At 40.0% G+C, this 22,244-nt stretch overlaps 1 protein-coding gene across 4 annotated transcripts in view; it reads right to left on the reverse strand.

Annotated features, from left to right (window-relative positions):
- Window positions 1–22,244, reverse strand: part of CIITA (class II major histocompatibility complex transactivator) — a 107,584-nt gene that overhangs the window by 49,690 nt on the left and 35,650 nt on the right. For all 4 annotated transcript variants that reach the window (XM_073647741.1, XM_073647742.1, XM_073647739.1 and 1 more), the window contains exons 2-4: window positions 7,259–7,357; window positions 2,481–2,531; window positions 450–479 (exon numbers count right to left, since the gene is read on the reverse strand). In XM_073647741.1, coding sequence (XP_073503842.1) covers window positions 450–479; window positions 2,481–2,531; window positions 7,259–7,357 — 180 coding nt within the window. The remainder of the gene's footprint in view (window positions 1–449; window positions 480–2,480; window positions 2,532–7,258; window positions 7,358–22,244) is intronic.

The raw sequence follows: 22,244 nt of genomic DNA on the forward strand, positions 1-22,244 counted from the left end.
AATATGGATCGCAAAGTGCCTGGACTGACTACAGGTCTCCTGACTCTCACAGGCTTATATTAGGTTCTGAGTTTGAGTCAAGAGATCTAAAGTTGAACCCAACGTAAAGTAGACAACCTTATAAGTGCTGCAACTTTTATCATTATGACCCAGTCAAAAACACTCCTCTCCCTTAGTACGACCACCTGGCAGAGTATTTCTACCTTCTTACGATAATAAAGAGAACCTGGTATCTCTTTTCTATCTGTTGGGTGTTGATGTTGGGTCTTCGTCAATTGAAAAAATTGTATTGACCATTAAGATTGGTGGACATAACTTACCATTTATTACTGGTCAAACAACTAGTCTTTCTGTGGGAAGGAACCTTTAGCAATTACCAATTCCTACCTAGTAATGATGTATGCCTACATGGTAATATGGGTGCCGAAATCTATGAAGAATCAACTTACCTAATGTTGGGAATTCGCTTACAAAATCATCTGAAAACAGAAAATTTGTTTTAGTGTTCATACATTTATGTAGACGTGTCTTCCTAAAAAACTGAGGAGGCATGAAGTTACACTACTTCTATGCAAAAAAGGGTGTGTGATTCTGATATATCCAGACGAAATGGATGACATCCTTTTGTCATATATTCGCTCATTAAACTCTACAAACATTTTGGTGTATGCTGAGATTTTCCCAGTGTAGACGCAGTGCACTGCAGGCTTGATATTAAATGAATTTATTAACATGGTTTGTTGAAAACTCATCTAAGCTAAACGCACATTAGTGTACACCACCATAGATAGTAACCTGAATTTTTGGTTAGGATATGCAAAATCTTTTAATAGGAGCACATATATTGACAATTGTAATGTTTTTATCAATAAATTTTATTTTTTATTTTTTCACATTATTTGTCTCCCTTTTACTTCGATTAATGTGAAATTAACTCAACCTATTTTCCGTAATACTTCATGTATGCAACAAATACACACAAGTTTAATCAAACTGAAGGATGTTTTCCACTAAAGCTTGTGTAATAGATAATGCAAAGTTAGCACGTTTCACAAATATAGGTAATTTAAGAAAAAAGAAGTACAAGGAGGGCCTGGATGCTTTTCTTTTAAAATATAGTATTACAGGTTGTGCGTAATAAATTCTGTGATGGAGCGTTGATCCAGGGAATTAGTCTGATTGCCGTATGTGGAGTTGGGGAGGAATTTTTACCCTAATATGGGGCAGTTAGCATCAGCCTATGGGGTTCTTGACTTCCTCTGGATTAATTAAACTGTTGGTTTGGCCACTCCTAACATTTCTGTTCTCTCTCTGATGGATTTCTTTTTTTTTCAGCATAATGATGGTCTGTTTCTTTTCCATTGAGAATTCCTTTGATTGCATGTTGTGGGTTCACAGCAACACCTTCCAAATGCAAATGCCACACCTGGAATCAGCTCCTGACCTTTTACCTGCTTAATTGAGGATTAACAAATGAATACTCCATGCAGACCATAAACGAGCTTTTGAGATATCTGTCCAATTACTTTTAGCTCCTATAAAAAGAGGCAGCTACATACTAAAAAGCTGTAATACCTAAACCCTTACTCCAATTAGGATGTGAATGTCCTCAAATTAAATCTGACAGTCTGCACTATAAGCCCATATTGATTATATAACTGTATCTTGAATATATTTTGGTAAACAGATAAAATGCCAAATCTTGTGTTACTGTCCAAATATTTCTGGACATTATTGTATATCATGAATTTTCATCACTATGATCATGCAGTAGGTCCAAGGGATGGACAGTGTATATTTAGTTGAGTACCTATTTAGATATCAAAGTCTGGCTGAACAGTTCACTTGCCCAGTTATTTCCCTTCCTTTGAGATCCTCCCTTATCAGACAGTTCTCATTTCCCCAAAAATCTTTGGGCTCAGAAAGCAGAAGTGTCTCACAAGAAAGCATACGGTCTCATGGTAGATGACTTATTGCCAACCCACTGACAAGCACTTGGCACAATATAAAATGAAAACTACCATTACAGTAAAAAAACAAACATAAAATTACAGGGTAACTGGAAACAAAAGAGCATACTGTATATTATGGGGCATTGTGTTAAAATTTTAGACCTGTGTTCCAACCTTCAAAACCCTTACCCTTTTTTCCACCCTTCTACTGTCCATATTATAAGTGCACTTTAGTGCCATGTTGGGGGGCTTTTTGATCTTTTACTGAAATCACAGTCCCACAGTCAGTGGAGAAAAAAAGTCACCTAACCAACAAGAAGAAATTGTGCCAGGAATTTTAACCAGAAGTTCATTCCTGTAAAGCGTCAAAGGGATTTTATTCAATAAAACATCCAATATCATTAGAATTTCTTAATAAAGTTACATACCAAATAAAAGCAATAAATGTAGTCACTCCAGAAATGATGTCCTGTTGTAACTCATTCATGCTGTTACATCTGGAGAACAGATGTTTTATTGGCTTCTTACCTGTTAACAGGTCTTTGCAGTCTGGGAAATCTGGAGGTATATCTTCAAAATCTAGAAAAAAGGTAAGATGTCAATGTTTTAGATTTTTCTCTAAGGTCCGTGCATGTTGCTGAAACCAATCTTCACTTTCAGCCCATTAGAGATAAACTCCATTATAAAACAGCCACAAAGAATCAGTGAACTAGACTTTCACCATCAAAGTGCAGGTCTCCAGGCAATGATGGTCTAAGCGGTTAATAAACCATGTGCTATTTAATGCTGACATTAACCCTCCTATCATGGTATCAAATAAGTGAAACGATGGAGGGTGACCATTGAACTGATGAGACATAAAACTCACAGCTCACAGCTGACCTGGAAAATTGGTCAGGTAACTCAATGGGCATAATGCAGAATGTGCAGTTCCATAGTGTACGACCTGTACAGCTTGAAGGGAATGTATGAAAACCTGTCTCAGGTTCCCATAAGAGCGTAGCAGAATGATGATATGTAAAGAACCTCTTCAGATAAATAGAGCACCATAAACCTAGTGTCACCTTTTGGAGGTCGCAGTCTTAAGGCTAAGTTCACACGTTGACTGCGTTTTCTTGCTGAGGTTTTTATGCAAATTAAAAGCTTTGTTTCACAGTACTAGCAAAGTTATGAAATTTCAGAAATCTCATGCACACACATTGGGTTGTTCTTTATAACAGAATTGGAAAACTGCTGTGTTTTTTAAAACTACACCATGTCACTTCTTTCAGTGTTTTTTCACCCATAGAAAACAATGAGTAAGTGCAAAACACAACAAAAAAAACAGGTATCAGTTTTTTCTGCATTTTTAGTGGAAAAAAACAAGTTGAGCAGTATGTGAAGTCCATTTGTTTTTGTGAATTTCCCCAAGTTTAAACCATAATGTCTTGGTGTTGTCAACTGAGATGGTAGTTACGATTAGTACAGTTTAATTAAATTAGTGATGTGTACAAAGTAAACATTGGCTGAGCTAGGTGTGAGATTGAACAATACCTGATCAAGGGCTGACCAAAGTGTGAAAGTAAACAGTGTCCTACAAACTCAATGCTCTGTCAATGTCTTAGGTAAACTATGCCTGACCAATTCACCTCCCCCCGCTGTTACATTTGTAATTGTGTATTTTTTTCCATGAACATTTTTTGTTCAGAATAGTCACTATTTTTTCAGGCATAGAAATCTTTTTCCACTAAATACTTTGGTGACCTGTGTTCATGCTTCTGTGATGGCAGCAAAGCTGAACTTTTGGATCCTGAAAACAGACGGAAAAATAGCAGCAAAACCTGCTTTTTGTAAACAGCTTCTTTACTGGCAAGAGAGCAGGTTTTGCATGCAGAAAAAGCACAGCTAAAACGCAACGTGTGAACATAGGACGAAGCATTTTCTATGCGAAACGCGCGTCGGGTGCGTGTTGGGTGCCTGGACTGTTGATCTATGCTATTTGGGTAATTATGGCTACTTTGTAAACCATTTTTGGGCTACTTTTATTGACACTTGTCATTCATATATGCAGCTATATTGGCACAAGGTATTTATTCAGGTTATCTAGCGGTTCATATATCTATGTACGTATTTTTGAGGCAGAGTCACTGCATATATTGATATACTGATCTTATGAGCAATATGTGATTTGCCATTTATGATATTAATATATATATGGAATATCGGTTTGGTAACTTCATCATTTTCCATGCAATTATTTTTTGCTGCCTTTTGTATTTTATGCCCTTGGTTTTATATTATCATTACATATTACCTGTGGGAGCTGTATGTTAGATTATAATGTCATCCCTTATACTAATTAGTCCAGGCACTCCACCTCTTCCATCTGTGGTGTGTCTTTGATTTTATTATTGTTGTGTGTATTTTCTTTTATGTGTTATTATTAAATCTTTGGCAATTTTCAACCTGGGCTGTGTGGTTGTTTGTCTGCCTTATTTCTATTGGTGTAGCTTATTGATTTTCAGTCTATATGACTTATTGGTGTTTAACGTGTGAACATAGCCAAAAGTCAATACCGACTTTTTCACGAGCTTTGCCAGATGACCTAGGATAAGAAGCCAAAACAGAAACCCCATTTGCAGACAAGTGTTTCAGGGTGTTTGCCCCCTCATCAGTGCAAAGAAGGAGATCTGATTTGGCTGAGTGAGAAGTCTCTGACACAGAGTCTAAAGGGTACAATTTCTCTTTCTAGAGAGCACCAAGTCAAATTAGGGAGATTTATAGACCATTCAATGTTCCCCTGTGAATCTCATCTAGCCAAATCAGATCTCTTGCACTGTTGAGGTGCAAACACCCCAAACATATGTTTGCAAATGGATTTTCTGGTGTCGCTTCTTATCCAAAGTCATGTGACCAGGCCTTTTAGATGGTCAATACTGACTTTTAAGATTGCTACTTCCAATAGGTGGCACTAGAGTTAAAGCCCTATTCCTCTCTGAAGAGGATATTTGCATATTTAAATTCCCAGAGGAGCAGTGCATGGCCTAGACGTCTCACTATGCCACTCTACACAAGAAGAAACTTTACCCCTTAGAAATCCTGCCCTGCCTTTACCATGTTCATATACCGGTGAAGGATCACATTAAGTAACATTGATTTCTGTGCAAAGATATGTTATGGTAAATATTTATATTTTGCTTTGATTATTATTTTAGACAATTAAATATACACATATATCTTTTATCACTTTGCATTTTAATATTAGCTTTATAAGTATTATTCGTAAAAGCAAATAACATAAGGTATATCTAATATAGAGCTGTCTTTGTATTAAAGCCTTCCTTTGTTTCTGAAAGTATAGTAAACTAGATATAGCCAGTCTCTAAGGAATTTAGACATCATTTACAAATTTGTTATTCCCAACTTGGATATCTTCCTTTTTAGGTAATGGAATGTAAGCCATTCCCACTTTCCTTATCTTTGTGGTTTGTAATAAAAACTTGTGACCAGGCATCTGAGAGCAGACAAGTCTGGGACACCGATAGGATTGGTTGTGTTTCTCTTGTCTCCGATCGATCGACTCCTTGATTTGATCAAAACTGGCAAACGTGTGAAACCTCTTGAGTTTCTCCTAAAACTTTCCATATAGGTTTCTCCATCAGATAACACATACTAAATGTGAAATTTAAAAAAAAAACATTACATAGTGACCATTCAAACTTATGGCTGTCCAAGTGATACATGAATGGGTCAAGTATGCTGCTCTATGTAACCAATTTTCATCGATAGCTTCTAGGGGGTGGTACAGATCAGGAAATTAAATCTAAACAACTCATTAAGACAAATTCTATGGGCAAGTGCACATGTTCAGTATTTGCAGCAGAACAATCTGCTGCAAATATTGATGTGTTGGCAGGAAAAACACTGCATAATATCTGCTTGTTTTTGCTGAATTTTTTGTTGCATTTTATATGCGTTTTTTCCCCACTCATTAGAATAGGAGAAAAATGCTGCAAAAACGCTGAAAGAATTAACAAAAATAAGCAGCATGTGCATGAGATTTCACAAATCAAAAATGCACATAAAAATCCAGCAAAAACTCAACGTGTGCACATACCCTTAAGTTGTATTAAAAACTGTACATAGAAAAATTCACCGTATAGTTTTTTTTAATAATGACTTGCATTACAACACAGCATTTAGTATTTAATTCAAGCTGGACATGAAAAAATGTTTCCCTATTTTATTTAATCATGACAAACACATAGTAAGTAAATAATTAGACCTAGTACAAGTCAGAATACACTACAAAATACACTGGACAAAAGTATTGAGAAACAGGTTTTAATAATTGAATTAGGGTTTTACATGCTGTCCCATTACACAGGTGTACAAAATCCAGCCCCTCGCCCTGTAGATCTGCTGTTTAGGAACCACAGCAACTCAGTTCCAATAAGGTTATAGAGCAGGGTCACAAAGTAGTAAGGCATATGGTGCATAAAAATCACCAAGACTTTGCAGACCCAATAACTACAGAATTACAAACCTTCTCATCAGCACAAAAAATGGACACCAAGAGCTCCATGGCATGAGTGTCCATGACCAAGCAGCTGCATGCAAGCCTTACATCACCAAGCACAGTGCAAAGTGTCGGATGGAGTGATGTACAGCACACCAACACTGGACTTTGGAGCAGTAAAAACATGTTCTGTGGAGAAACAAATCACAGTTCTGGCAGTTTGACTGGATTTGAAGACTGACAGATGAACACAAAGTTTGGTAGAGGAGGGATAATGCTATCAGGTTGCCGTTCAGGGATTGACCCTGGCCCCTTCATTCCAGTGAAGGAAAATCTTAATGCTTCAGCATACAAGACATTTTGGACAATTGAATGCTTCTGACTTTGTGGGAACAGTTTGGGGAAAGTCCTTTTAGGTTTTCCATGACTTTGCCCCAGTACAAAAAGCAAGGTCCGTAAAGGCACGGTTGGCTAAGTTTGGTTTGAGGAACTTGACCAGCTACACAAAGCCCTGACCTAAACCCCATCCAACACCTCTAGGATGAACTAGAATGGAGATCCTGAACCAGGTCTTTGTCGTCTAACATCAGTGGTCAACCTCACAAATGTTTTGTCTGAAAAGGTGTGTGTGTGTGTGTGTGTGGAGGGGGGCTCCATATTAACACCTATGGATTTAGAATGGGATGTCATAAAAGTTCTTGTAGGTGTAGTTGGCGCAATACTTTTGTCCATATAGTGTATATTTTAACATTTTTTTGGTTAGATTTCATAGTGCTAACAGATAAATATAGGCTATAATGCTACTGACCCTCCATAATCGAGTCTTGAAATGGACATATTGGATCTGTTTCGCTTAATAACAGCTTCAGACAGCTCTCTGTGGAATGTAGGATGGATAATTCATCAACTGTAAGACATAAAAGACATAAATAACTCAATGACTGTTATTAGAAAGTACCGTATATGCAAAATTAAAAGCAAGATCAGTCACTCAGAACATGTTGTCCTCCCTTTGGGAAAGAGAAGATGAACAGAATTTGTAGTTTTGCAGGAGAAAATTTTGCACAATTTGCAATTTATTAATATTATTTTTTTTCCAGGACTTTGTTGGTCTCAGAAGTAGAAGTGATGACATCATGTCCATCACCCACCTGACTGTTGAGGCCCTGATTGGCTGCAGAGGTCAGGTGAATGATCAATGTGACATTTTCCTATTGGAAATGAAGACATCCTATCTCTATTTACTTAGGGTGGGGAGTTTCACCTAACAGGACAAATCCCAACTCTATGTGCAGTTTTGTACTATTTTAAAGTCCACCTCATTTGTATTATTACTAGAGATGATCAAATCAATTTGAATCGAATTTGGGTCAAATTTTATTAAATTTACAGGTGAAAACAATTTGCGATTTGATTCGATTCACCCCAAAAAATGCCCACCGCCTTTTTAGAAATTGCAGAAGTTTACACCAATCACAGAAGGATGACAAGACCTCAGGCATGACCACATAATTTTCCCCATAATGCCTTGCAGCTATCACTTCTCAAGGTATACCACAGCCAATCAGAGTAGACTATCATAGCCTGTATAAAAGCCTAGGCAGGGAATGCAGCAGCCATTTTAGGGTTATTTTAGGATAGTGAGTGGATATCACAGCATACAACTCAGCAATAGAAAAAGGAAAATAAAGCCACAAACTATTGGATAAATAGTCCAGATATTATAACACTATACATAGCACTGAAGATGAGAGTAGCACAGATCCAATTGAAAGGGGTAGAGAAAGATAGCAAAGGGGCCAGCAGCAATTCCAGACTCAATATAATTGATCATTGATATGGTGTAGCTAGCATCTGTCCTATTGCATTTGAATTAGAATGACATATTTTTTCTTCTTTCCTAATGCACTGGAAAGCAGAAGCAAAACAGCACAATAGTTTTCACAGAAAAAAAATCTGAAATCAATGTTAATCAGACATGGTGTGCTTGCTTGTCACAAGCAAGTTTTTGCATTTCTTGGGCAATCATTTTTGGAAAGGAAGGAATAATTGTTTTAGAAAATACAAAAGAAAATTCCCCAAAATTAAGACATTTAACTGTGAGGCTATGTGCCCACGATGCAAAAATGCTCTGGATTTTTCCTGAGCGTTTCGGCATCTCCCTGGCAGAAAAAACGCATGCAGATTTTACATGCGCTTTTTCAGCCAGAGACAAGCGTTAGTCACACGTTTTGCACATGTGATTTCGCATGCGGGTTGTCAAGCGCTTTCCAAGCGATTTTAGCATCACTTGGAAAAGTGCTTGACAATTTGGTCACACTATATAAATCCATGCAACCGGCATGGATTTTATATAGTGTGACCAAGTTAGTTAAAAAAAAGAATAAAAATGGTAAAAAATAAAAAAAAACATTATACTCACCTTCTGATGGCCCCCGGTCTCCTTCTCCGGTCTCCCTGGTGGTGTAAAAGGACCTTCCATGACGTCCTAAATGACTAAATGACGTCATGGAAGGTCCTTTTAGACCATTGCGAGATGCCGGGGAGCCAGGACGCATCACTAAGGAGACCAGGGGCCATCAGAAGGTGAGTATAATGTTTTTTTTTTATTTTAAATTCTTTCTTTTACAGGTTCTATGGTACCCGGGTCTGGATGAGAGTCTCCTCTTCTCCAGACCCGGGTACCATCCGCACATTGAATCGCTTATTATCGGCATGTGTACATGTAGTCATGCGGATATTAAGCGATTCAATGCAAGTCAATAGCGGCAAAAACGCCGCGCTTACGCAAAATAATTGGTAGTGCTGCGGATTTTTCCGCAATGATAATCCACAGTGGAAATTTCCGCAGCATGTGCACAGCACATGCGGATTATCATTGGGGAACATGGCAGACCTTCTACCAAGCGTTTTTTAAGCGTTTCTGAGATGGAATTGCCCAGCGGAGACGCTTAAAAAAAGCATAGTGGGCACACAGCCTGACTGTCTACCTCACAAAGTGTGCAAGTCACAAATATTTCTTTTTTATATCTGTTTTACTAGTCCAATTTGACACACCAATACTGCGACCAGCTCCCACACTTTGCTTTTCTATCTACCTATCGTTTCATATTACTTCCTTTTTGGGAAAGATTGAATAATTTGGGTTTAAAAGATTGTCGAAAGTTAATTATATGGTTGTAAAAAATATATGATAAAGAAAAAGTGGCAATTGCAAGCGTAAAATAAAAATAAAAATATACAACAGTTAAAAATGTGGGAGCCGCCAACAGCAGCAAAAGCACCACCACCAGAAGTGTGGTGCTGGTGGTGGTGCTTCAGTCACTGTTTGAGTCACTGTTCTGCACAGAATAGTCCGCCTGATCACAAATGACTAAACGGGATAATTTTTGTATTGTTTTTTTAATTTTAACCCCTTCTTGACCTATGGTGTATTAGTGCATCATATGTCGGGTCCACTTTGATGCAAGCTCCGGAGCCGATCAGAACATCATATCTATCCCAAAAATGATATCCCAAAAAACGAAAAAAACAAGCCCTCATACAGTTTCATTGACGGAAAAATGAAAACTGGAGAATGGCAAGACAAGCTAAATTTGTTAATTTTATGAATTTTAATTTTTTTTTTACCTCTTAAATAAACAAAAACAAAATAAACAAATTATACATGTTTAGTATCAATGTAATCATTATGACCTGGAAAATCATGTTGCAAGGTTAATTCCACACAATGAATGTTGTGGAAAAAATAACACCCAAAAACAATTGTGGAATTTTGCGTTTTCACCGCACTCAGAATTTGTTTTCCATTTTCTAGTACATTGAAAGATAAAAATAATGGTGTCTATCACAATTACAACTCGTCCTGCAAGAAAACAAGTCATCATACGGCTATGTGGACAGAAGATAAAAAAGTTATGGCTCTTGGAAAAGTGGAAGAAAAATGAAAGCGCAAAAACTGAAAAAATTGCCTGGTCGGAAGGTTGTGTTTGCGTTAAAGAGATTGAAAGGGTCTGGATAAAGTCCTAGTAGTCCTCAGAGTACTTCAGATTTTTTCAAGGCAATTGGAGTACCTGTGATGTCCCAAAAATTTGATTCCCTGTGAACAAAATTTTAGGGAAAAATTCAACAAACCTGGCAAATTTGAATTTCAAAAGATTCAAGGGCAGCACGGTGGCTCAGTGGTTAGCACTGTTACTTTGCAGCGCTGGGGTCCTGGGATCAAATCCCACCAAGGACAACATCTGAAAGGAGTTTGTATGTTCTCCCCAACTTTACTCGGGTTTCCTCCCACACTCCAAAGACATACTGATGGGAAATTTAGATAGTGAGCCCCAACAGGGACAGTGATGATAATATCTGTAAAGTGCTGTGGAATTAGTGGCACTATATAAGCAAAGCATAATAAAATAAATAATTCTCATCTGTAATTAATACTGTTCACCTGCAGTGGCTGTTTGGACATCTTCTTAATTCCCTAAAGACAGAAGCTGATTTCCACAGGTAATTATAGCTGAACTGAATCTATGATATGATTGCTGGGGAAGAGGCTCTGAGAAGAGGAGCTGTAAAGTTCTATTGAGTGGAAATTATTAGTGTCGTAAAAATTACATGAAGATACTTGCATTTTTACAGAAAACAGCAAGTTTTATTGTTAATATGTTTTAGTATTAGTATAGCTGTTATATGTGTTATATATGACACTGGCCAGAATAGCCCTTATTGTCCTAGTTTCTTAGAGTCTAATAACATGCATAGACCATATATGTGTGGAAACCAAATATTGTCTCTAAAATCTCCTTCTGCTCAGCTCACATATACCATGGATAATGCTATCGACCACAGGGACAATAATCAGAAATTACACAACTTCCTCTCTTTGTGCGAAGATTTGTTGAAGCTGCTTACTTAGAAGGAAATGTCCTAAATAGAATCAAACCTGAGAGTACGTAAAACAGATTTGGATTGTTCAATTTTGTTGTGTAATTATTTAAACAGCAAGAGAAAAAAGACATGTTCTACACATGCCACGGTGGCTCAGTGGTTAGCACTGTCACTTAGCAGCGCTGGGGTCCTGGGTACGAATCCCACCAAGGAGAACATCTGCAAGGGGTTTGTATGTTCTCCCTGTATTTGCATGGGTTTCCCCAGGGTTCTCCGATTTCCAAAGACATACTGATAGGCAGGGCTGTAGAGTCAGAGTCGTGGAGTCGGTGCCCATTTTGGTGGAGTCGGAGTAAATATAAAATGGACCGACTCCTAAAATATATAATAAATTGGGTACAGTAGTTCAATGCAGTTTGTGGGGAATATTTTTTCATAAGAATTTGGGAAAGTTATGAAATGTCCTATAAATGTCTGTCCTATTCCTGATCTAAGGGTCTAGACTTTTAGCTGAGAAAAATGTGTCCTACCGTAAATTTATCACTTAAACATGAGCCATGTATGAGGGAGTCAGAGTCGTGTAAGTCGGAGTCGGTGCCATGGAAATTGAGGAGTCGGAGTCGAAGGTTTGGCTTACCGACTCCACAGCCCTGCTGATAAGGAATTGAGCCTCAATGGGGACAGTGATGACAATATCTGTAAAGCAATGTGGAAGTCATGGAGCTATACAAGTACGCATAATAAATAAATAGCCTCACTTTAGTGGACTTTGTTAGGTCACTTTCACATGACTGTGAAACACGGGTCATGATCGGATCAACCCCATCTACTGACCTGAGCTAACTGTGAAGCCGGTCTTAGTCTACATCATCATTCCATGGTTAATGAAACACTTACATGACTGACGAACCTACAGGCATTACTCTGGTGTGGTTATACCATCCCTCTATAATGGCTGGTGCACTCTTATCACAAATAGGGATAGGCCTCCCTATTACCCACTGCTGTGGCAATCATTGCCCTTCAAGTGGCATCTCTCACTTGTGCCAGTGTTCTGGTCGCCTTCTCCCAGAATAAACCCCACACAATGACAGCTCAGGCTGGAACTTTATTTCTCTTCTGTGGCCTTCACTTTAATATGGAGGACCTTAAAGTAGATACCCATTAATTTTATCTTGATGACCCATCCTTAGGATAGGTCCGCAATATCAGATAGCTGGGGAATGACACCTAGCACCCCCGTCGATCAGCTGTTCCAGGTTTTGGCCGGATGTGAACAGTTGCAGCGCAAAAGAGCGCAGCTCCGTCAACTGTATAGAAGCCGTGGCCAATTACTACTGCACATCCACCCCTATTAAATTAAATGGGAGTGGATCTCCAGTGCCCTGTGGCAGCCATTATATAATTGTCGGAGCTGTGCTTTGCAGCTCTGCAACTGATCACATCCGGACAGCTGATCTGTGGAGGTGCCAGGTGTCACACCCCCAGCGATGTGATATCGGTGACCTATCCTAAAGGATAGGACATCAATATAAAAGTACTGGGAATCCCCTTTAATAGTGAGCGATTACTTATCCTCCCTGCTAACTAACTGGGGTTAGGGTGGTCCCCCGTCTGCACTATTTTCATGTCCAGGGTTGGACTGGCCCACCAGAGAACCGGAGAATCCTCCAGTGGGCCCTGACTTCTCCTTCAGGAGAGTACATAGTGCAAACCTTGCAGCTGCTATGAGGCTCTTGAGTGGGGAAAAAGGTGGGCCCTCAGAATCAAATCCTCTGGTGGGCCCAGTGTTCTTCAGTCTGACACCGTTCATGTCTAACACTTACTAGCATGAAAAGTCCCTTTTAAGCTCTCCGAGAGGCTAAAGGAAGCACGAGGGCGCAGGCCACACTGATCGTACTCTGCCCCATGCCCCAGCCGTCTCACCTGAGCCTAGTGCACTTCTGACTAGTAGAATACAGGCAAAACCCCCCTCGCGGCTTCCCACTGCAGACCCTTGACCCAAAACCTTTCACGAAGCATAGTTTCTCCAACTCTAGCTATCCCGTCATCTCTCAGATCTTAGTGAAGCCAAACATCAGTCACATCACAAAGATAATAAAGTTGCATTAGTAACACATTAACATTCATTGCTGTAACATGTCTGACTATGAGGCATAAACGCCTAGCAGCAGTATCTTTGGCACAATACTGTATAGCATTACGTGACATGGTATCATCATGACATAACTTTGGTAATCAGGTGGTGATATCACCGCAAGAGGTAACCAATAGCAATCATTAAAGGATATGACAGTCCAGAACATAACAGTAGGGTCTGTGTAATATTAGACCAATATTGCAACAGGTTGGTGCATAATTTTTCAACCCTCTTACAAGCTTGGAAATCAGACTATATATGTGCCGTATACATAACTTGTATATAGATTCCAAAACAGATCCAGCAGAAATGTTATTTTCACCTTGGAAGGGCATTTTTTTGCCATAGTATACCTATAGGATTAATCACTCCCACAACTAGAAAAGGGAGAGAACGCTGAAACTTTGGAGCCATGCTCCACATATCTATCGCACTGTAATCCTACAGTTCAAGGAGTAATCCAATCTTGGCAAGTTATTAATCATCCATCAGGACTGTCTTCTGTTCATTGTTCCAATATGCAACTTTATGACAATACACTAAATGTCATGCTACTTATGGTGTGCAGATGGAAATTTTGTTCAGCCCTTGGGAAACGTCTTGCAAACACTGCAACTTGCTGATTCCTAACAGTGTGTCATGTTCACACTGTTAAGATTTGACACTGCCTGTTGGTTCAAGCGGTTGTCACATGATTGCAAGTTGCATACTTGCAGTCATGTGCTGACTAGCTTCTCATCCGCTTCTCTCAATGTTCTAGTGAAAGAAGCGGTTGAGAACCTAGTCGGTATGCAACTGCAAGTATGCAAATCAATTTTCTGTTGAGAGAAGTGGATGAGAATCTAGTCACCATGTGACAAGTTTGCAAATCAATCTCTTATTCAGAAAAGTGAATGAGAATCTTTAGTTCACATGACAGCCACACATGACATCGGTAAGATTGTGCTTGTCGACAATTTCCCCAAGGCTGGAAAACCCCTTTCGGGTACGTGCTCATGATTTCTTTTAGATGCTGGTGTATCGGACAAGTTTTCCATGCTAGCTGTGCTTTTCCTGAAAGATTTTTTCGTTAAATCATTAATACATGAGAAATGCTATTAAAATCTATGAAAATCACATGAGAAAGTTTTGATCATAGAATGTGGAAATTATATTACCGTCACATTGTATTTACCAGTAGTTGGGATCATATGTAAACCAGAGAGTGCCATAAACAGTTACCACAATATTAACACAATATTCTACATTACATGTTATATTAAAGGGGCTATGTAGGACAATGAAGTTTTATAGGGAGCCATTCATCAAGATTTCAGACCCTAAACTAACGTCATGCCAAAGTTGAAATTGTATGCTAATGAGCTGCAAGTGCAGTGGGCGGGTCCTGCGCCTCATGTCTCTAGATCCCTCCTGTTTCAGTGACCTGTCAGTCAAGAGACAGAAGGCAGGCAGGGGGCAGGGAATAGAGAGAGAGGCAGGAGAGCTGTAGGTGCAGGGCCCGCCCACTGCACTTGCATCTCATTAGCATACAATTTAACAATGGATTTCTCTAAAACAGTAAAACAGATTTCTACAAGAAAGATAAGATTTTACTCAGCATTAAAGCACCTTTACATACATGCAATTAGTTTGAAATATAAAATCCTGATGGCAGGTTCTCTTTAAGTGAATGTCCACATTTTACCATAATGTTATTATTAAGATATTTTAAGCTAATTAATTTCATAATATATCTTTTTACAAATCATAACTTAGCATCTCTGATAAAAAGCTCCAAATCTCCGAAAAGACTTACACACAATAATAAAATTCAGGTCGTCTGAAGAGGGTTTGGAGCTCAGGCCCAAAAAATACAGCTCCAACAACTGTAAAAACGTATCAATAAAGTAATTAGCACAGAACTAATGTTTGTTAAGTGAATCATTTATTATCTTTGGACAAGCTGGATACAAAGGGGCTTTCCAGGAGATATAAAAGATTTACAAAATGCTTCAGACCGCTTTAATATAAAAGAAGTGATAGTCACCCCCAGCGATCTCCCGCAGCTCCTGTTCTCATGCTTACCATGTACTCCCTAGTCAGAGCCTCCTGGTTCTGTCCTTGACACTTAAGAAATGGACCGGAATGCCCGCTCAGCCAAATTCTGGCGCAGAAATTCCCCGCCTCTGCTCAGCAGGCATTTCTGGCATGTTAAGATGGGGCTGGGCTTAACAGGAAATTGTCGAAATAAAGTGACCATGGGTTCAATTCTCTAAGACTAAGTGTAGATGAGCACTGAATTTTGTGGAATAGTGAAGTTCGTAACTGGTTCAGTCTGCTCGTTCACATAACAGACGGGAGCAGGAGTTGACTCCTATTTACATGCAGACCAGACAAGCGCATGGGTCTGTATGGCATATAGCCCATGGGCAATAGCAAATTTTTTATACTTCCTGGTATTTGGCTTTGACAAAACTTTATTGATATAGTCTTGTGTGGATTACACTAAAAACATGTGCCCTTTCTACCTGTGGATTTTCTGCATCTTATGCAAGTCTATGGGGAAAATCTGCACATAAATGTCAGCGTACCAGCAGAGAAATTGACATGCTGTGGATTTGAAACACGCACCGCAGGTCAGTTCACGCTGAGTAAAAAAAAGCACAGTGGGCGTGAAATTTCTATACATCACATCCATTTTGCTGGAACTTTAAGAAGCTGCATTTCGGAAGTAGCAAAAATACGAGGCATCAAAAACTCAGCAGAAACTCATTGTGGGCACACAGCCCAAAAGTTAAGGGTCTCTGAGTGTGGTGACACATATCACATTTTTTATTTACGCTTTTATTTTTTAAAGTAGTAAAACATAACAATTAATTATACGTTTGACATCATCATAATAATACCAACAAAAAGGTTAACATGACATTTTTTACCATGCAATAAATGCCATAAAACAACAGAATTGCTGTATTTTTCCATTACACCCCACAAATACTTTTTTTCCCTCCATTTTTTTATAAACTATATGTTGAATTATACTATTGAAAAATATATAAAATACTTCTCATTCTGCAAAAAAAGAGAAAAATAAAAATCTATTTTAAGAGTAATTTTTGTTTCTGATAACACATTCCAACCTCAGTTACAAAAAAATAACTTTTAGGCTTTGTTCACACATCATGTTTTTGATGCAGTTTTTTATGAAAATTTTCAGCTGCCTGATGTGTGAACATAGCCTTACTCATATTTTGGGAGAGGTCACTGTCATTTATGTGAGTTCCTCTCGGCGAATAATTCTAATCATATTCTAATTAGTAAGCACTGAATATATTTCATATATGTATGCCGCTTTACCAGAACATGGCTGCTAGACATGAAGAATACTGTTCTCGCCACCTGCAAGCTGTCAGCCACCGGAACAAAAACAGAGAGTGTTAAACTTTGGTTCCACTAGACAGGTAGTGTTGTTCCCCTCCTACGCCATCACACATCTCCAGGGACCATGAGATAAACCGGTGGGTCCGATCATCGGTCATGGTACGTGAACAAGCTTCTTTTAAGGAGGAAGTTACTTTTCGCTTTGCTATCTATAAATATTGATGGCATGTGACTTACAGTATTACGCCTCTTTTATCTACTATCTTACAGGTTTTCATTCTTTTGAAGTCACTTTCAGACATTGATTGAAGGTTGGAAATAAAAATGTGAAATACACTTTCAGACATAAAATGTGATACGAGATGCATGTCTCACTTTTTCGAACACATCCAAATGTCTTCGGAGAAGTCGTGAGCTTTAAATTACACAAATTTACCATCTGAGCAAACTAAAAAAGATTCCAAAAAACTTCAATTTGATAAAGTGTTGCTTAATTGGGAAACCTATTTTTTTTTTAACCAAAGCTTTAAATAAACTGCAAGAATACATAGATCATTGGTAAAATGTAAAATGGTTTGGAAACTCCCTAGAATTGTAACAGAACCACACCCGGTATGTCTTAATACAATTTTTTTCTATGTTACCCCTTAAAACTGTGTACTTCCCTTCATCATTGAGAAAAAAAAAGCAATAGGTTCAGTGTAAAAGAATGGCAGCTGCTTTACTTAAAGGTATTTTCCACTAACTGATTATATAAACAACTAATTCTCAGGCATTTGAGAAGGAGCCAGTCAGATTTGTGTCGCAATAGAGACAGCTTAACAGAATGGAATAGTCTTGCAGAGGTCATGACTACGAGTGAACATAATTACGGTAATACACTAGAAAATATTCACAGTCCCATGGGAAGAACATGGGCTGAGTATGAAACATCTGACTAGTAGGGTTTGCTCACATCTGCGTAGAAAATTGGCAAATGCAATGTGAGAAAAAAATCACATTGACTAACATTGGTGCGAGTGCAATCAGGCAGTGCCCATCGGCAAGTTTTTCCTCACCTGGAATTGGGGTGAGGAATAACATGCTGAGTAGAGCCGCGCAAGCCAGACAAGACTCACCAATGTAAGTCAATGCATGTGCCGTCCGATTTTTACGCACACATCTCATAAGAAAACCCGACATTTCATCAGCCAAGTACAGTAAATTCACAGCCTGAACTGTCAGAATAAAATAGTTATAGATAGAATAGACAGATAAAAATACGTCAGTGAGATATATAATTAGTGCAGTGCGTGTGTAGTTTACTGTACATGTATTTAGCTAATAAATATAAAATTAAATGAAAAAAAAAAAAATGGTGTGGGGTCCCACTTATTTTTAATAACCAGCTGAGGGAAAGCAGACAGCTGGGGGCTGGTGTTATAATTCTGGGGAAGAGGCAATAAACATGGAGCTTCGCAGCTTATTAATATCAGCTCACAACTGTTTGCTTAGCCTTTACAGGTTATTATAAAGAGGTACCCAAAAAAATGATGTGGGGTGGGTCCCCCTTATTTCTAATAACCAGCAAATGCTTTGCCTCGGCTCTTCCTGATTGCCCTGGTGCGTTGGCAATAGGGGTAATGGTTATGGGGTTAATGTCAGCTATGTAATGTCTGCTGACATCAAGGGTTAGTAATGGAGAGGCGTCTGTCAGACACCCCCATTACTAACCCTGCAGTGAAAAGAAAGAAAAAAACACAGAGAAAAGTCCTTTAATTGTAAAAAACACTCCCCGACCCTCTTTTACCCATTTAATACCATTAAAAAAAAATAATCCAAAGTGGTTCGTCGTAAATTGATAACAAGGTGGCCCCATGACGATCCCCGACTCTGCTACATCCGGAGGCTGTGGTGAGAGTAGCGTGTGAATCCGGCTGCTGTGACAAGCGCTGACGTCAGCAAGGTTATCGCAGTTCACAGCCGATGAACTGCAGTAACTTTAATGACGTCACAGCTCGCAGCGTGATAAATTACTGCCGGTTCTCACGCTGTGAGCGGTGACGTCATTGGCTGTGAACTTTTATAACCTTACTGACATCAGCGCTCGTCACACCAGCCGGATTCATAATCTACTCTCATTGTGTTCTGGCGGTCGTGCTGAGCGGTCACAGCCTCTGGACGTAGCAGAATAGGGGATCATCGTGGGACCACCTTGTTATGGATTTACGGCAGACCACTTTGGATAATTTTATTTTTCAATGGTATTAAATGGGTAAATGAGGGTCGGGGAGTGCTTTTTACAATTAAAGGATTTTTCTCTGTGCTTGTGTTTATTTCTTTTGACTACGACGTTAGTAATGGGGGTGTCTGACAGACACCTTTCCATTACTAACCCCTTGGCTTGATGTCAGCTTTACACAGCTGACATCAACCCCCAAACCATTACCCCGATTGCCAATGCACTAGGGCAATCGGGAAGAGTCAAGGCTAAGCGTCAGAATTGGCGCGTCAAATGGATGGACAGAGCATAGCGGATGGACAGGTCTAGGAAGAATTCACACAATGGAAGCTGTGGTGAAGTACATTTTCCACCGCTAGTCCTACGTGCCAAAACCAAAATCAGATGCAACAAGGAAAGATACAAAGCATCCATTATACGTTTCTTCACGGTTGGATCAAATCCCAGTTTTGGTGACAGTCAAAAGTCTACAAGCTAAGACACTGGGGCATATTTATCAATGCTTATAATTCTTAGACAGTGCAAACTTACACTAGACTGTCAGGAAACACAATAAATTTGTCAATGTGGTTCATGATGTTTGACAAGTCTAATTTTATAGATTGTCTAGTCTAACAAACACCACTTATTAGTTGGTTTACATTTTGCCAGAAATGAGCATCACAATTCTGGCACATTTTTTTGGCTCCTTTGCCCCAATTCATCATGTGCTTTTATTTTCACGTCACTTTCTTTTTTTTTGTCTTGTGGTATTAGTTGCTGTTTTTGGCTCCAAATTCTTCAAAATGGTGCATACGATTCATGATTTTGAAGCAGAGTCAAAAAGATAAGTCCTTTTTTTTCAGTCTTGAACGTCCAAAAGCCGCACGTTTCGCAAATGGTGCAATAATTGTGCCAACTTGCTGGTGTACTCAAAAATACAAGGGGGGGTGGGGTCCGGAGTGAAGTTGCACCAAATCTTGTGACTTTTTAATAAAAACGCAACTGATGAATCAGACAGAAATACTTCACTAAACTCTGCCTACAAAAAGGAAGACAAACAAAAACTCAAACAGGAGAACTCGTATAATCTAGACTTCAAAACAAGCGTAAATAGAATAATGAATTGGGTGCAGACAAAAAAAAAAAATAGACAAAAAACATGCGCAAAGACATTGATGAATTGTCAGTCCACACCCTTTTCCCATTAAGCCCCGCCATTTTCCAGTAAGGCTATGCCTCCTTGTGCTCCTTGACATATTGTGCATTTCAAACTCGCACCGCAGGTCAGTTTGCGTTTTTTGCATTTTTTACACAACATCAAAAACTCATCAAAAACTCATTGTGGGTCTGATCTCTAGACCCCACATCAATACAAACAGGCCCTTTCAAAAGATCTAATCCAGAAGTCGTTTTAGCTTTTTCACTCTCCTAAGGGCTTGTTGAGACAAGCATATAATTGTTTCATGTGCTGGACAGAACACTTCAGGAGCAGTCAGACGGCCGTATAAATCGGACTGAGATCGGCATGCAGTGCACGGACTGGACGGCCGGCGGCTCTCCCTTATGTTTTAGGCGCTGCCTGCAGTAGGGCAGAACAAAATGCATAGACGCGAGCCGGCAATGTCTCTGCGCAGGCGTGAGATTTTGCCCGGCTATGTGGATGACTCAGGAGGCATCACGTCAATCAGAGCAGGAGGACACTGTTAAGAAGTCGGGAGTAGGGATAGACGTCTCAGCAAGGACGCCTATTGGTCCGGACCGGCAAGATTTACATAGAGCGGGGGCGAGAATTTCCAGGAGGTGTTAGGGGGTTATATACCCCTTTATGGCATGCAGCACAGGCGCTGATTAAAGGTGCAAGTCTTAGTTCAGACATAAAAAACTGGCGACAAGTTCCCTTTAATTAATCGATGATATAGTTGCTGAAACATCATCATAATACAATTTACTCCATAGTGAAAAAATCAATAGATATGAGGAGTGAGTTATCACCTTATCTACCCTAGTTTTCATAATTTACCTCCTTTGATCACAGTGGCAATGACACCCCCCGTTATGAAATGGAGGCCCAATCCAATCCAATCTGCCCCTGACATGTTAATGTGGCACTCAGTACAGAGGTACTGCATCTCACCCAGAGGTGTGGTACCCCATTCTCAGGTAAGGGGGGAGTACTGCCCGGGACCCACCCACCTGCACCCAACACTACACCATTCCAGACCAGCAGGCAGGGCAAGATGCATGCGTACAGTGCTGAGCCCTGTCCCTGGCTGGAAGTGGGGGGAACCGAGTGAGGGGGACCATGTAGTGGGTGTGGGTGGAGGAAGTAGAACAGGGGAGCACCTTCAGAAGGAGTATAAAAAGGGAACCATCTTGTAGGAGACAGGGTCAGTCTGAGGAGAGAGTGTTGGGAGCAGGAGCTCTGTAGGAGCGGGCCTAGTCTGGGAGGCCCAGGAGAACAGACTGAGAGAAAGAACGGGAGCAGAGGGAAGGCTCCAAGAGCAACAGAGGGGATCCCAGGGACACGGTGAGTGTGGAAGCCACCCGTGCGCCTGAATCTACCAAGACATGGAGGGATCAGGCCACAGAGGGGACCAGCCCCAAACTAGTGGAGGACTACAAGGCTCAGCTAGAAAACCGGAGGCTGCTGTACTTTCAAGGTGCAGCTGCCCAAAACCACAATTATATCATCGAAAAGGTGGCCATATTGGATTCAGGGGACTGCACGTCGCCCGCCAAGATCCGAGGCTACTGGCTTGGGACACTGATTGTGAGGCGCAGGGCAGGAGGGTGAGAGCCAGCGCAGGAAGACGACCGAGGAAGGAACACAGAACGGGGTCCCGTTAAGTACTCCTGAATTACCTGAGGGATTGCTGAACCTATTCCCTGGTGAACACAGGACAACGTGGGAGGTTACACACTGGCGCTGGGAACCTGGAGTCTGACAACTGTGAGTAAACCTTGAAGACTGCACCCCACTGTGTCCTAGAATTATTGCTGTGCCATCACCAGCCCTGCACTACACAGCACCAGCAACATCTACCTCATAACATCACTATTTCATGTCCTGGGGCTAAGCTCTGCCTGTGGAGAGCTGAACCAACTCTGCTGCGTCACCAACTGCACCGCAGCGGCGGCCCCATATAGCCGCATACCACAGGTAGCGTCACGAACATTATATATAAAAACTTTATTCCTTTTACTTTA

The sequence above is a fragment of the Phyllobates terribilis genome, unplaced genomic scaffold, assembly GCF_046119375.1.
Source record: "Phyllobates terribilis strain yellow unplaced genomic scaffold, ASM4611937v1 Scaffold_9__5_contigs__length_417890890, whole genome shotgun sequence".
NCBI lineage: Eukaryota > Metazoa > Chordata > Amphibia > Anura > Dendrobatidae > Phyllobates > Phyllobates terribilis.